General features: G+C 51.9%; 4 protein-coding genes across 4 annotated transcripts; 2 read left to right on the top strand and 2 right to left on the bottom strand.

Annotated features, from left to right (window-relative positions):
• Positions 1 to 279: 279 nt before the first annotated feature.
• Positions 280 to 3,177, top strand: VFPPC_09111 (spindle pole body component; the record flags this gene model as incomplete). Its single annotated transcript, XM_018287705.1, has 3 exons — positions 280 to 685; positions 769 to 2,729; positions 2,782 to 3,177. The coding sequence occupies 3 exons, from the start codon at positions 280 to 282 to the stop codon at positions 3,175 to 3,177; spliced, it is 2,763 nt and encodes a 920-aa protein (XP_018140819.1).
• A 466-nt stretch (positions 3,178 to 3,643) lies between these two features.
• On the bottom strand, positions 3,644 to 7,213 carry VFPPC_09112 (SNF2 family helicase/ATPase; the record flags this gene model as incomplete). The annotated part of the gene is made up of 2 exons (XM_018287706.1): positions 3,644 to 6,450; positions 6,535 to 7,213. The coding sequence occupies 2 exons, from the start codon at positions 7,211 to 7,213 to the stop codon at positions 3,644 to 3,646; spliced, it is 3,486 nt and encodes a 1,161-aa protein (XP_018140820.1).
• Positions 7,214 to 10,402: 3,189 nt separating this feature from the next.
• On the top strand, positions 10,403 to 12,391 carry VFPPC_09113 (signal recognition particle protein; the record flags this gene model as incomplete). Its single annotated transcript, XM_018287707.1, has 3 exons — positions 10,403 to 10,593; positions 10,662 to 11,807; positions 11,884 to 12,391. The coding sequence occupies 3 exons, from the start codon at positions 10,403 to 10,405 to the stop codon at positions 12,389 to 12,391; spliced, it is 1,845 nt and encodes a 614-aa protein (XP_018140821.1).
• Positions 12,392 to 13,535: 1,144 nt separating this feature from the next.
• Positions 13,536 to 15,667, bottom strand: VFPPC_09114 (heat shock protein SSC1, mitochondrial precursor; the record flags this gene model as incomplete). The annotated part of the gene is made up of 2 exons (XM_018287708.1): positions 13,536 to 15,551; positions 15,641 to 15,667. The coding sequence occupies 2 exons, from the start codon at positions 15,665 to 15,667 to the stop codon at positions 13,536 to 13,538; spliced, it is 2,043 nt and encodes a 680-aa protein (XP_018140822.1).
• Positions 15,668 to 16,234: the final 567 nt, after the last annotated feature.

Below are 16,234 nucleotides of genomic sequence, written 5' to 3'. Positions count from 1 at the left end.
TAGTTGCACCCCACGTTGGGTTGGAGGCTTGTGTACTTTGTAACTTTGAGGGTGGGCAATTGATGAGAAATGTTGAAGACAACCAGTCAATAAAAACATTGGACACTTGCGCCGCTACACATTCCTGGCTATCAATCTGCAATCGTTCAATTCCCTAAATCGAAGCCCAATTTTCAATTTTCGCGAATTATACCTTCATATCCAACCTTTGAAGCCAACACAACTACATGATATCCTAACCCGTCGTCCATCGCGGGGCCTCAGATGTAGCCCACCAACATGGCATCTGGGGCAGCAAGAGCAACTAGTCGCGCCAACAGCTACGCCGACGAACGCATACGCAATTCTATTCCTAATGGAAGCTTCAGGAGTGAACGGCCAGATCTCAGGACCTCCGAGGCTGCGCATTCCGACGCACAGCACCCCGGCATGGCTCATAAGAGATCCGCGTCGGGTAACCCGAGACCCGTGAACAGGTCAATGTCTACCGAAGAACGAAGATACGAGGAGAGGAGAGTTACGGAAAGGACATTTGAGGCGCACCTCGAAAGAACGTTGAAAAGGAACCCTAGCCCGGAGAAACAGCATCGACGAAGCGCGACGGGGGAGAGGAGAGAGGGAGAAGTCAGGAGACAGAAGTCGGTGGAGTTTCGGCCAAAGGACTCTGCTTCAGATGCTTCGCAAGGTAAGCTTTCAATGGTTGACCCGAGTATTTTGCAAATACGTCTGTAGGACAACCAAGGAAACCTCACTAATGTGAAAGAATAGCTCCCTGGAACCCAGAGGTGACTCTGTTACCACACACATCCGCCCCGCTGGCTTCTCGAATATCGATCCCTCCCATCGCCTCGACGGTGCCACAGGCGCCGCAACCAAAGCCTTGGAATGAGTTGACACTGGAGGTACAAGAGGCCACGATTGTGGAGGATCTGCTGTTCGTCTTCATGGGCTATGAAGGACAATACATTCGGTTCGCCAAGGGATACAATCCCACCGAAGAGCGAGATCGCCTCACTGGGCCAAATTTTAAGATATTACCGGGGCTGGATCCAAGCTTGGCGGATTTGACTCGATCTATGCTCAACATGGCGACGTATTACTCGGCCCTGGAGGCATTTGTTGACGTGCAAAGTCGAGTCGAGTTTGGTGCGGTGAACCACGCGCTTTGTGCATCAATACGAAAGTTCTTGCAGGACTATCTCATCATGGTTGCACAGCTTGAGACGCAGTTCCTTACGAGCGACTCCTTTACGGTCCATGTGCTGAATGTTCAGACGATATCGACGTGTCAGATGATGCATCAACTCTATCTGCTGGCGCACGAGTTGCTAAAGAAGAACGGCATACTTGACGATGAGAGCGAAGATGAGGACGACGACGACGAGATTGAAAACCCGGATGAAATTATTGCCCGCCTCAGAGAAGGAGGCGAGCTCATACCAGGGAACATGGCTAGCAAGAAAATTTGCAAAGGCGGTGTTGTCCTGGGCTTGGTTACAAGACGACTCGAAAAGATGTCTGGAGACCCTGCCGCTAGAGCGTTGCTCACTTCCCTGCTACGAGATGCTAGCCGTCCATACATGGTTATGCTCAATGAATGGTTACATCATGGCAGTATCAACGACCCGCACTCCGAGTTTGTCATCAAGGAACAAAAGAGCATCAATCGAGAGCGATTGGAAGAAGATTACACAGACGAATACTGGGACAGAAGATACACGATCCGCGACAAGGATGTCCCTCCACAACTCGAAGGCGTCAAGGATAAGGTCCTGCTGGCAGGTAAATATCTCAACGTCGTACGTGAGTGCGGAGGCGCCGACGCGAGCAAGGTTGTCACCGACGTTCCCACGACATTTGACGATCCCCGATTCTTGGAAAACGTCAATAACGCATATGCCCACGCCAATAAATCGTTGATGCAGCTGCTCCTGACGACGCACGCTCTTCCAGCTCGACTCCAGTCATTAAAACACTACTTCTTCCTTGACCCATCCGACTATTTCTCCTACTTCCTCGAACTTGGCTCGTCGGAGCTGCGCAAACCCGTCAAGAGCGTCAACACGAGCAAATTACAATCTCTCCTGGATCTCGTGCTCCGCCAACCAGGCAGTATCGTGTCTTTAGATCCATTCAAAGAAGACGTCAAGGTCGAAATGAACGAGGTCACCCTAATCAAACAACTACAACGCGTCGTTGAAATCAAGGGCATCGAGCAAGGCGAAGTCCTCCAACCCGTCTCCAACCAACCCATTGAAAACGACAAAAACGCAAGCGGCTTCACATCCCTCCAGATCGACTACTCCGTCCCCTTCCCAGTCTCCCTCGTCATCAGCAGGAGGACAGTGTGGCGATACCAATCCCTCTTCCGCTACCTCTTGTCCCTCCGGTTCCTGGAGTCCCAACTATCCACGACGTGGCAGACCCAAACCCGCGGCATAAGCTGGGCGCACAAGGGCCAAAACCGCGCCCTCGAAATTTGGAAACGCCGCGCATGGACTCTTCGCGCCAGAATGCTCGTCTTCGTACAGCAACTGCTGTACTTTTGCACAGCGGAAGTCATTGAGCCCAACTGGACGAAGTTCATGTCCCGGCTGAGCAACAAGGACGGAGACCCCACGAAACCATCCGGACCGACTCGCACTGTCGACGAACTGATGAAGGACCATGTAGACTTTCTGGATACCTGTCTCAAGGAGTGTATGCTCACCAACAGCAAACTCCTACGGGTAAATTGCCTATTTCTCTCCTTTCCACGTACACGACACTAACAATACACAGATCCATTCCAAGCTCATGCAGACATGCACCATTTTCGCCGCCTACACAAACTATCTCACGCGCGAGCTGGAGAAATCCGACCCCGATCTAACGGGTACTACGAAGCCTAAAACAATGACGGCCGATCAATGGCGGCGCTTCCAGGCAACAAAGGCGTCGTCCCGCTCTCAGAGTGACTCGTCAGCACAGAATGACCCCGAGGCTCTGGTGAAGAATTTATCGGATATTATTAAGAAGTGGGAAAGTAACTTTAGCAGACACCTCCAGATATTCCTGGATGTGCTGAACCACTATGCTGCCACGGAGACGGTTGTCCTGTTGAGTCTTTGTGCGAGACTGAGCAATGCGAATCAGGGGACGGAGTTTGCGGGACGGGGACAAGAAGAAGATGTTTGACCTTGTGCATCAGTTGTGATAGAGCGGGCGTTACGTTACGTTACGTTGGGAATGAAGATGAACGATTATGTAGGCCATGAGAATTATGAGTCGAATAGTGATATCATTTACTTATAGGAGAGGGCACGTTTTATCATGAAATTCCCACCCACCGACCAACCACCCACACCCATTCATTCACAATGCCTCGTGAGAGCCCACTGTAAACTAAAATAATGGAAAGAAAAAAGAAAAAGACAACTATCCGGAAGACTAGCCCACCACGACCCAGCCAATGCCATAGCCCAAAACGCCCAATTCCATTCCGCCAAACTATGCTCTTTTACTTCTCGCTGCCTTGCTGGAGCAAGACATCGTGCCTGTTCGTAAGAATTCATCATCATCAAGTCTTTATATAAAGAAATTCGAAAATCTCTCAAAGATCAAGTCGTTTTATGAAAATGTGCAACCAAGACCAAAGATCCCACTACTTGAAAAGACTTCGCAAATCCATCAACTTTTGCCTTGCGGCCTCGGCTTTGTCCAACGCCTTGCTCTGGCCGTCCATGCTCAGACTAGCCAGCTTCATCTTCTTCTCTTGCAATTCTAGCATCTTCTCCTCGAAGCTGTCCTGCATGATGTACCGGACAGTGCGGACGGGACGCTTCTGTCCGAGTCGGTGCACACGGTCTATAGCTTGTGCTTCTGCGGCTGGATTGTACTGCGGTTCCATGACGTAGACGTTACTACCTGCTGTTAGGTTGAGACCTAGACCTCCGGCCATGATGGATACGAGAATGACTTCCACGTTGTTGTCCTCTCGGAACTTTTCCATGGCGACGGTTCGAGCCGTGCGTGTCATGCTGCCGTCTAGGCGGACAAAGGTGATGCTTGCGGCGTTGAGGGCCAGCTCAATGAGATCTAAGTGGGACGTCCAGCCGGAGAAGACGACTGATTTGAAAGGCGGTTCGTCGGGGTTGGCTTGGCTAGCTGCCTTGCTCTTCAAGAGATCCTCAACGAGGGCTTTGGTTTTGGTGTGTGGGCCGTCATATTTGTCGAGCCTCTTCTTGGTGTCTCTAGCCTTTATTTTGGCCGGTCCGTCGTGCTCAGCGTCCACATCGTCGCGGCGGAGCTCGACGAATTCGAAGCGCACATGAGAGGCACAAATCAAGCATGGGCCAGCGTTCTGGCCAGGCGGAAGCAGCTGCTGGGCTCGTTCGCGATAGCTCCTATAGCAGTTTCGGCAGACCACGTGGAAGCAAGGAGTCATGTATCCAAGTATGTCATCCTGCTGCTCACTCTCTAGGTTCTGGCCCTCGCCTGCGTTCAACTTCTTGCTACACTCAATGCAAGCATCGTTATTGGTGTCCTGCATTAGTGAGAACATTTCATGTGCCTTTTGGTGTGATAACGCGGGACCGCCTTCGTCTTCGTCGTCAATATCAATTGCCATCTCCGCTGACATTCCTCGGAGAGAGGCAAGGTCGTCTTCATTCAGCAAGTCCTTGCCGTGTGCGCAGAGCAGTCTGAGTCGCAAAATAGCTTTCAGAATATGAATATATGTATTACCTCCAAGGGCTTTTCCAACATTAACACCAGCCAGGACCTTAACCCGGTCTTGGGCATTACGCGCAAATAATTCGTAGATTGAACGTTCTTCGGGACTGAAATTCAAGCGGATAACCAAGTCTTCGCGTTTTGGAAGGTCAATCTTGTCTTTGAGGCGACGGAGGGTGATGGTGTCGACGAGCACTCGCAGTTTTGGCACAATCTCCGGATCACAAGCTTTGAAAGGTTCGACAATGTAGCGGTTAAACTTGGATCGATCATCAAACGGGTGCAGTCGCAGAAAGCTTAAGAGAGCAGCAAGATCATCCAAGCGGTTTTGAACAGGTGTGCCTGTGACTGCCCAGCGTCGTTCGGCTTGCAATCTGCACATGGCTTTGAACTGGAGAGTGGAGGATTCGCGAATCATGTGTGCCTCATCCAGCACAATGCGGAACCAACCAATCTCTTCCAGCGGGTAAATGCCGTCCTTACCCTTGCGGCGAGAGCCCAGTTCGTTGGAGACGGACCCGTATGTCGTAATCACAATGTCGAATTCGGCAAGCTTGTCGGCGTCTTTGATTCGACTGGATCCATGGTAAATGTGGTACGAAAGACCACCAGGGGCGATATGCTGTTTTAACTGCTCTTCCCAATTCGTCACCGTGCTGAGAGGGCAAACAATCAAGGTTGATTTCACGTGCCGAGTAACTGCTGCCGGCTCGAAGTTGGTCTGCATTGCGGAGTGGCCATTACTCGTTAGCCGGGGGTCCATTTTTGGTCGTTGTACGATGGGACTCTGTTCCCATTTGTGAGACTCGTCTATCGTCCTAGACACAAGAGAAAGAATACTCAAGGTCTTGCCCAGACCCATCATATCAGCGAGTATGCCACCACAAGTTTCTGGCGGCGGTGCTCTCTGCTCCTGGCCTGTAATGACGTTGGAATATGACTTTTCGCCCCTACCGTTGACTTTGGTCTGCCAAAATGACACCATGCCCTTCTCTGTTGATTGCTCCTGCAGCGACTTCTCTCTGGTGGCCATGAAGTAGAGACCTTGCTTCTGATGCTTAAGCAGAGGCGTGAGGACTCTTTCATCGGCGTCCATGGTTGGAAGATCGTCATTTCTCTTGAGCGAATCAAAAACGCCCATGACTTCGGAACGGATTTCTTCCACGGTACGGTTTGCGATACTCGTGTATGTACCCTGGGCATTGGTCGGATATACCTTTGGCGGCGGTGGTCGCCATTCTGAAACATGAGGGTTTAATACTCTGATGCCCTTTTGCACCATGTGCGGGGCAATGAGCTTCAAGTTGTGTTTGCTCAAGAGTCCACCGACAGATCTGGCATACCGTTGTGGACCATAGAGGACAACATCCAGGTTGTATGCTCTCGAGATTGGCTGTCCCGGCTCCTCACCAGGCTTCTTCTGGTGTGGGGGTATGCGGCAATCAGTTCGTAAACGTATATTTGTATCCAGGAGAGGAGTGAGTGCCGCAGCACATGAAGGCTCGACGAGACCAATGAACTCGCGAGTGTGGTCACATGCTGGAATTTTCAATGACCTCTCGCCAATTTGCCTCCTCAGCAAGATCTTGATTCCTGGATTATATCCAGGGCCCCAGAGACTTTGCATGCCGGGTTTGGGTGACGGCACCTTGCTACAGTTGAGGCCAGTCTTGATCATTCCATAGCAGACCTCCTCATCCTTGGGATTATCAATAACCATAACTTCATCATCTGTGACTATCATATCTGTCAGTAACAGGATACACGAGAGACAACTTTTCAATAGAATGAAAAGGGCGGGAGAAAGGGGTAATATCGTACCATCAGTAAGATCTACAGTCTGTGATGGTGGCCCTGTTCTGCCACCGTTGCTCTCGAGCCGTTTTTCTCTCACGTATTCGCCCATCATGCCACTGCTGCTTCGAATCGACATATTGCCGGCCCTAGCAGCAAAATCTTGAGGATCCTCCGTCTTGCGGCGCTTAGGATGTGGAACATTGGAACGGTGTTGAACATTATTCATACGCTCAATCCACATCCCTACACCGTTGGACGTTGGTGCCTCGCCATTTGGCGGAGTTGGAGTTGAGGAACCGCTGACATGGCCATTGGAAGAAGTGTCACTAGCACTGGTAAACTGAAAGACCATTTGATCATTCACAGACGGCGACGCTCGGTTATGGCCGTTGGCCACATGATTATACATGGGCTGGGGACGGCCAGAGGGGAGATTTCTCAAATCAGTCGCGCTGAAGCCTCGACGGCTGGGTTGTAGCAAGGCCGCCGGATTCCAAGCCGGCATGGAAACCGGAGGCTGCGACGTTGGACCTTGAGCACCAACAAAATTAGAACCCGGAGACTGCTGCTGCGCGGTGGCGTACTGATGTTGACCGGCGGGCTCAGCACCGGGTCGTGAGCCTCTCAAAGGCACGGTAGTTTCACTCGAGGGCCACGGCGCAGGCTGAGATGTAGGCGGTTGATATGTACCATTGGTATCCATGCTGAAGCACAGCACAGCGCTGCAGCAACGTGTGCTGCAGCCTCAGTGGGGGATTTACTGGCTTTTTAATGCCGGCCACTTCAAGAGCCAGAAACAATGGATGAGAGCGCTACCACGCCGATTTTGGAGAGCGTAGCTACCCTCATCACAAGCTCGGCGGTGAGAACCCGGGTGCGAAGAAAAGTGGTCGAGGCGTTGAGGGGTTGTTCAATGTTGGGATATGTAGTGTACTAGGTATGTATGAGTGTATGGATGTATGCGCGCGCGTGGGTGCGTCCGGATTGTGGATTGTGGATTGTGTGAACAAGGCCGAAGAATCGAAGCACCAGACGGCGTTGGCGTTTTTGTTTTGGCGGAGGATGTGGATGGCGAACGGGCTTTCTCGGAATTTGAAGGGTTGGTGTATGCGGCGGTGCAAATCACAAGGAAATGGTGTGTGTGAATTTGGTGACCAGCGGACGGAATTAAATGTCTCGATGTGATAATAGCATGTGTATGCCTATGCCTGTAGATGGACCAAGGATGATAATATGCAGATTGATATTGTATAGTTGAAACGTCTCGGGGTGAAGGGCCGAAATGTGCACGTTAAGATCTGCTTGGTGGTGGTGGTGCCTCTCGCCTTGCCATTTGATGCGTGCGCCTGGCTTGCCTTGTGCCTATTTTCTATTTTCGTGGGGGGAAGGAAGTGAGCTGCAGCTGAGGCTCATTAGACTCACTTGCGCACGCAGGTTTTGTTGGATGCACGAAAAATGCTCACCTTGCCTTGATGCGAGGAAGGGTACCGAAAGGCAGATTGTCGAAGGTGAAAGAGGCAAAAGTTGCCTGTTCGTGAGGAAGTAAGTGAGGTGAGGTGAGTTGAGGTGAAGGAGTTGAGAGGGACGGTCAAGTATCAAGTCAAGTCCAGTGTGGGATTATTCATCACGGTCTGGTCCGCCTAGCCTCAGGAATAGTCCATGGAACCAAAGTGATTCTTTGCCATCTGGGGTGCTGGCACATGGCATTCACTCGCTCATTCAAACAGTACAGTACAGTCCATATTATACTTAGCACCAATACAATCTGATAGGTACTAATGATTCATCTTTTCCGTAGCAATTCTCAACAATAAAGTCGAGTCAAGTTTGGCCTGGCCTGGTACCTTTGCTACAGCCACGGCCGGCTGTTGGTCGCGCACCTCCCGCTGCAGAGTCCAGAGCTCCAGATTGATCAGTGATGGCTCAATATTGGTATGGGTGCACTGGCCAAGCGGCTTCAATGTTCGACTGGAACCTGAAGGATGTCCGTCTCCTTTCTCTTTTTCTCTCACTCAACCAGACACAACCACAGTCAGTGGTAACTCGCGCAATGGGTCATGTCCATGTCCTCAGATTCCATCCATGTCCCCAAGGCTTTGGCTGCCTACCTGCCTGCACCGAATATAGGTCACCTGGTCCAAAGATCCAAAGACAGCTGGAGTAGTTCCGGCAATGGCTGTCGACGAGTCACTGCACGATGCTGTCATTGGCCAGTGGCAGACCCTCCCAGTGGCTCTTGGTAGCTCTTTGGTGGTGCTTCGGTGCTTGGTGGCCCTCTGGCCCGCCTATGCCCACCCATCACGCCCCTCCAGGTCCCGCCCAGATGGCGCCCCTCGCCACTGGAAGCTCTGAAATCTTTCGCACGTGAGCACTCCAGATTTTCTCTCTTCACTTCAATGCGCAGATTTGCAAATCGACTATCATTGATCCATGGGTGTGATGTGCCTCCAGTCTTTGATGGTGCAAATTCTAATCCTAGTCTTTCCATGCCTACCCATCGATGAATGACACGCCTGGCCACCGCCCATTCCATTTACCGCATCCCGCCCTCAGCGCCAAATGTCACCACCGGCCCGTCTCCGGAATCTAATCGAATCTGAGCCGTCGTGTTGTGATTCCATCCATCATGGCTGCCACCAGCCTCTCCCTCCATGGCCCTCCCTCTTGTATTCATACGAAAATGGCCGGAAAGGGTGTCGAATGTGCGTGCCATCGTCTCTCAGCAGAGTACGCCTCACACTCCAAATGTAATATAGCGTATTCCGTACTGTGACTCTTATTTCAGTATCCCTATCATGGCCGCCATATGCCGTGTTCATGTACACCATGTCTTGCATTGGCACCCTCAGCTCACGGCGATGCAGCAAACCCGGGCTTGTCTTGTCGTACACCGTTGGCGATCAATGATGCGGCTCTAGATCTCGTCATGTCAGCTGGACAACATGTAGTGATTTGTGCCCAGCTAATGGCTGCCAAGTCGTATTCTCTCAGCTGTGTCATGCGTCGTCTGATCTGTTGCTGCACTTTGAGCCAGCAAGCCGTGGCTGTCGTGTTTCTTACAAGGCGTGGGCATCAACTACCGAGATCAAGTGCACAAGGAAGGAAAAAGGCAATCAAAGTCTCGACAGTGACATCTGACATTTTCCAAGCTGTAGTTGGCCAGCTCTCATTACTAGTGCCTTTATATTTCACAATTTCAGCTCTCCAGTCAACTTTCTTTGGCCAGCGCAGCATCCACAAAGCACACACAGCCTGGATGATGACGACTCTATCGAAGCTAGCCCGCAAGAAGAAGGGCGCGCAACTGGATTGGACTCAGGACTGAAATGTTTTTGTGTGGCTTGAGGTTATATGACGTTTCGATCCTGACAGTCTGCTAAGTGCATCCTCCTATTTGGCTCCAGTCTGCTTTTACTTGGGGAGTCTTGGCGTCTGGATACCAATAGCACAAAGGCTATGAGACCATTTGGGGAAAGAACCAGACACCAAACAAGCTGCGACAAAATATTCCGATAGCGCCAAAATCAAGTCTAAACCTCATCAACCAGGTAGCCTATGCTATTCCGCAGAGAAAATTGACCCAAAAAATTCTCCTCACTTCGTAGATATAGCAGATTCAATGGTAAGCAGAGGAGAAGGGGGTTTTCACTACCTAGGTAGGTATGCAAGTGGATGTCTTACATAAGCACGCGACAACCTGCTCAATTTTTGTGAATTGTGCACCGGTTTGCCCCGCCAAAGATTCTATGTGAAAACCCCACTGCCACGAACCATCTCCCAACCCCAAGATCATTGACGACGTTGGAAACGTGTGCCATCGACCACACCAAGGCAGCAGGACTTGTTCCAAACGCAAGCCTCTCACAAACGGCATTCGACTCGGTCAGATATCATGGATATCACCAGCTACGTGGTGCAGGGCCGGGACCAGGCCCTGCTCTACGGAGACTACTCCACCTATCATGAACAACTGGCCAAACGTCTGCTCAGCTCTCGCAAGAAGTTGGGCATTGTCACCAAAAATCGAGGCAAATTCCAGAAGAAGGATTCAGTTACATCAGAGGATGTATCCTCCAACAATGAGTGAGTATTAGGGAACATTGCGCTGTTGCCATTTGACTAGAGAGAGTGCGCTGACTCGATGCCTTCAGATATGTCCATTTGCTTCTTCTGACGAGCGAGCGAGCCTGGGCACAGGCAATGAGCATCAAAGCTTCGCACTCCGCCGCGCAAAAGGACATCACCGGCCGCACAAAATCGCATATTGTTTCCCGCCTCACCAAGGCTTGCCGAGCGGCGGATCGCCTGGTTGAGATCCTGTCAGACTCGACGGCTGGCGCTTCGGCCGACGACATACTCGAAGCAAAATCTTACTCTGCTCTGATCCGCGGCGCCATGCTATTCGAGAAGCACAACTGGGAGCTCTGTCTTCAGAGCTATGCCGTCTCCCGCGTCATCTACAGTGCGCTCGCAAGCGCCGGCAAAGGCGACCTTTTCAAAGACCTCTTATCTGAGACCATTGATCCTTCTATCCGATACGCCGCCTACCAATTGAAGACGCCACGAACGGTCCCTATTCCAACGATTGCGAAGAATTCATTCCCTCGATCAGACGATGCGCTCGTCAAAGAAATCAACCGTCTGGATCCCAGCATCCTCGCCGAAGGCGACGAGGCGTCTAAGCTAGCCGGAGCCGCAGAGAATGCGCCTAGAACAATCACATGGCGCTCTCGAGAAGTTCAAATCGAAGATGCTCAGATATCACTGGCATGGGCTTCCGTAGAAACTGCGAAAGCCAACCTCTCCAGCAATCTGGCGCAGTCGCAAAACAAGCAACCCTACGAAATTGCCGGCCAGTACGACGAGATCCTGATGGCCACACAAGACGCTGTCGACGCAACGAAGCAGGCCATTGACGAGCTCAAGGCGGAGGGCGTGCCCCAAAGCGACCCCCGCATGCAGAGACTGCAAATCACCCGCACAGCCGTCAATTACGAGATGGTTAGTTGGAGAATTGGCCGCAACAGAGTTCTCACCGGGCACAACGACGGCGGACCCGAGGAGTACAGCTCCAGAAGGAGAAAAGTCAAGTCCTTCAAGGACGGCGAGGCAACTGAGCAAAAGAAGCCGCGGGAGCTTCCGCCCAGCAAGAAGCTCGCCAAGCTGAAGGAGAAGGTAGCGCTGTACGACGGCACACTGCAAAACTTCGAGTCGATCAAGGAGCTTCCCGGCATAGCAGCCGACGAAGAGCTCGCCGGGAAGCTCAACAGCTACGAAAAGTACTTTGAAGCACTAAAGTAAGTTTCCCCAATCATGCCATTTTGCAAAACAAAACCCACCACATACCTGGCTTTTCTAACTCACCACTCAAAGATGTCTCTCCATCGCACGCTCCCACGCCATCACCAACGCCGCCACCAACGCCCTCGCTCTCATCAACCACGCCAACTCCCTCATCCAAGAAGCGTCCGCCAACCTACCACAAGGCCACGACAACACCCAACACCAAACCAGCCCGCTAAACATCGACGTCTCTTCCGAAGCCATCTCCTTCCTCGGCAACCTCCTCAACGGAGAACTCCAACGCTACCGCGCCATCGTCCACATGCACAACCTCCGTGACGCAGAGCGCGAAACCACCAAGGAGGACATAGACACCCCCCTCATCTCCAAGCTGCACACGTACCCTCAGCGCGTAAACCTCCGCAAGATAGTGCAGTTCCCTCCCAAGATGGAGCTCATCCCCATGAAACCAATCTTCCTCGACGTCGCGTGGAACTACATCGACTACCCGGGTATGACACCAACACCAACAGCACCCAGCACAACCACACAAGAGGAACAGCCCAAGAAGAAAGGCTGGTTCGGTTTCGGTCGGTAAATTTCATCAAAATAGCATTTCAAAATTCAAAATGTCCCCAATAAAATACATTCAATTCTTCAACACCAATGTCTCACCATCCCGCAAAGCGATCAAAAATCTCCGTTCCAACACCCCCCTCTGGAATGAAGCACACAATCATATCATCCCTCGTGATATCTTCCCCCAGCTCGTAACGTAAACCCGTAAACTTCAGCAACCATGTCTACACTCCCGACAGCAGCAGGCCCCGACCCCCTCGCCCACGTACCCCAAATCCCAATACTCCCAACCATATTTATGGTTCTTTTCTGCGTGTTCATCATCCTGTTCATTCGAGTCACGCACTTTACGTTATCGAAGAATCATGAATATGCCATCACGCAGGGCCAGCGACAAGAGCAACCCGAGGCACAGCGTTCGACTGGGCCAGTACGCGAAATGAGCACGAGCTTGACCTACGTTGGCTTTAATACGGTTTCGTCCCCAAGAAGTAGTCTGTATATACCCAACTTGATCTTTGGGAATAATACACATGGCAGGAGAACCAGTGCGCCATTGCTGGTCCGCCGGGAATCATTGCCGGAGCGCGAGCCGGTAGAATTGGATGCCGTTAGCATCGATACCACAGAGGATTGGGAAGATAACTTGTCCATGCACGGGACAAACAACTTGAATACGCCTTGGAGTTGGACAACTTAATTACATGGGTAGACACGTCCCCCGGATCAGCGGAATCTGCGTCACGATACATCACGCAAGGTTGGAGTCTGTTTTCTAGGAATTCGCAAGGAATTCAGAGGGGGGATGTGTTATTATCATCTAGTTTAACAGTAAATTGTACATTAGCCAATCCATACACTTGGCCCCCTTTGGATCCATGCCTTCGTCTCATAAACAACCAGAGAAGTCTCTCAAAGAGGTTTTGATGCTCCAACGCCTAAATTTCCGCCTTCCATGGTATTAATGACATGGGCAAATCAGTTTCTGTAAAAGCATAGCAGCTGAGGCGGGGATATGAGTACAATGAAATACAAAAAAAGAGAATAAAAAAAAGACAAGACATCTATGCCGCGCCCCACGCTACACACGTATTCGAACAAATCCCTTTTCGTTTTGGTTTAAAATCAAGAAAATAGCACAAAGATATCAAAGAACTAGCCGCTTATGGCTTGTTCTCGTCCTTCTTCTCGCCCTCGCCTTGCTGCTGCTGCTCGCCAGAAGCCTGTTCGCCAGAGCCGGCCTCGTTGCGGGCCTTGTGCATCTTGTCGAAGAGGTTCAAGCTGGCCATCTGGAGCTCGTCGGTCTTCTCCTTGATCTCCTCAGCAGTGGCGGTGCTCTCGCCAGACTGGCTCTTGGCAACGAACTCACGGAGAGTGGCAATCTTCTCCTTGATACCATCAGCCTCAGTCTTGTCGAGCTTGTCGGCATACTCGTTCAAAGCACGCTCAGTATCGTTGAGGACGCTGTCGGCACGGTTGGCGGCCTCAATAGCAGACTTGCGGCCCTTGTCAGCCTCAGCATACTTCTCGGAGTCCTCAACCATTTGCTGAATCTCGCTCTCGGAAAGACCGGAGCCAGAGGCAATAGTAATGGACTGGTCCTTGTTGGTGGACTTGTCCTTGGCATGGACGTGGACAATGGAGTCGGCGTCAATGTCGAAGGTGACCTCAACTTGAGGGACACCACGGTGGGCAGGAGGAATACCAACAAGCTGGAAGTTACCCAGCAGCTTGTTATCGCGGACGAGCTCACGCTCACCCTGGTAGACCTTGATCTCGACAGCAGTCTGGAAGTCGGCGGCGGTAGAGAAGACCTGGGACTTTTTGGTGGGGATGGTGGTGTTGCGGTTGATTAAGCGGGTGAAGACACCGCCCAGGGTCTCGATACCCAGAGAGAGGGGAGTGACATCGAGAAGCAAGAGGTCCTTGACCTCACCAGAGAGGACAGCACCCTGGATAGCAGCACCAATGGCGACGGCCTCGTCAGGGTTGACAGACTTGGCAGGGTCACGGCCGAAGATGCCCTTGACGGACTCGGCAACCTTGGGCATACGGGTCATACCACCAACGAGGATGACTTCCTGGATGTCCTTGGCCTGGAGGCTGGCATCCTTCAGGGCCTTGCGGACTGGCTCGATGGTGCGGGTGATGAGGGGATCAACCATCTTCTCAAGCTGAGCACGGGTAAGCTTCATGTTGATGTGCTTGGGGCCAGAGGAATCAGCAGTGATGAAAGGCAGGTTGATGTCAGTCTGGAGGGAAGAAGACAGCTCAATCTTGGCCTTCTCAGCACCCTCACGGATACGCTGGATAGCCATGCGGTCACCAGACAGGTCAATGCCAGAGGTCTTCTTGAAGTCGGCAACCATGTGTCGGACGAGGTGGATATCGAAATCCTCACCACCAAGGTGGGTGTCACCGTTGGTAGACTTGACCTCGAAGACACCGTTCTGGATCTCCAGGATGGAGATATCAAAGGTACCACCGCCAAGATCGTAGACAGCGACGACACGGTCGGCCTCCTTCTCAAGACCATAGGCAAGAGCGGCAGCAGTGGGCTCATTGACAACACGGAGGACGTTGAGACCAGCAATTTGACCAGCATCCTTGGTGCTCTGACGCTGAGCATCGTTGAAGTAGGCAGGCACAGTGACGACGGCGTTCTTGACAGGCTTGGACAGGTAGGCCTCCGCAGTCTCCTTCATCTTGTTCAAGACGAAGCCACCAATCTGGGAAGGAGAGTACTTCTGGTCGCGGGCAGAAACCCAAGCGTCGCCATTGGAGTGCTGGACAATCTTATAGGGGACTTCCTTGATATCACGCTGAACCTCAGCGTCGGTGAACTTGCGTCCTATTAATCGCTTGGTGGCGAAAAGGGTGTTCTCTGGGTTGACGACGGCCTGTCGCTTGGCGGCAACACCGACTAGTCGCTCGCCATCTTCGGCAAAAGCGACTACTGAGGGGGTTGTGCGAGCACCTTCTGAGTTCTCGATGATGCGAGGAACCTTGCCTTCCATGATGGCAACGGCAGAGTTGGTGGTACCCAAATCGATACCGATGACGGAACCCTGGACCTTCTCGCCCTCGCCAGCTGAAGTGGACTCATAGCGAGCGAATCTGGGAGCCAGCGGCCTGGCAAAGGCAGCTGAGCGAGCAGTGATGGGGGTAGCTCGGGGAAGCTATTAGGACATGTCAAAGTCAGCATGTTGCGCAAAAACGTGACAGCAGACAGGGGCATTTTCGGGATGCAGGGAAGCAAGCTACTTACAGCTCGAGATAGACGCGAAGCCAGCATCTTGAATGTGATGATGGAGGGTATACTGTTACAATGAAGGAAAGGAAGAAATATGACGGCTGGCTCCAAAGAAGGAGAGGTGATGATGAGGAAGAATGAAGAGAAGAGGTGTTGTGAGTGGATTGAATGAGTTTATTGGGAAGGGGAGGAAAGCGAATTTTTTTGGCCCCGAAAAAATGGCTAACCCCGGCCATTGGCCGTCAATAGAAGCCGACGGAAGGAGCCAACGAGGGAGGTCTCCACAGTGAGTGCGGATGGGAGTGCGGATTAACTTTGTCCCGCCACAGAGGCCAGCTTTGAGCTTCCGCAAATTTCCTTGACGCAAGAGAAGCAATGCGCTCATTGTGGCTCAGGCAGAGGTCACTGGGGATAAAGCGGAGATTTGTGGCGACAAGTACGGAGTATTGACCAGGCATGTAGCCGGCAATCTGCGGCCAGTACTGGGACATTGAAGCTGTGATGGAACAGGGAAGCTGTCTGGTGACTCGGTGGTCACTGGTGAGCTACGATTGCGGCTATTCCGAGGCTTAGGCATGTTTTACTCTCGTCCCAATGACTCGATGCTTT

This window comes from Pochonia chlamydosporia, chromosome 6 (genome assembly GCF_001653235.2).
Source record: "Pochonia chlamydosporia 170 chromosome 6, whole genome shotgun sequence".
Taxonomy (NCBI): Eukaryota; Fungi; Ascomycota; class Sordariomycetes; order Hypocreales; family Clavicipitaceae; genus Pochonia; species Pochonia chlamydosporia.
Note: the sequence above shows the minus strand (reverse complement) of the source record. Positions and strands in the feature narration are given on the sequence as shown.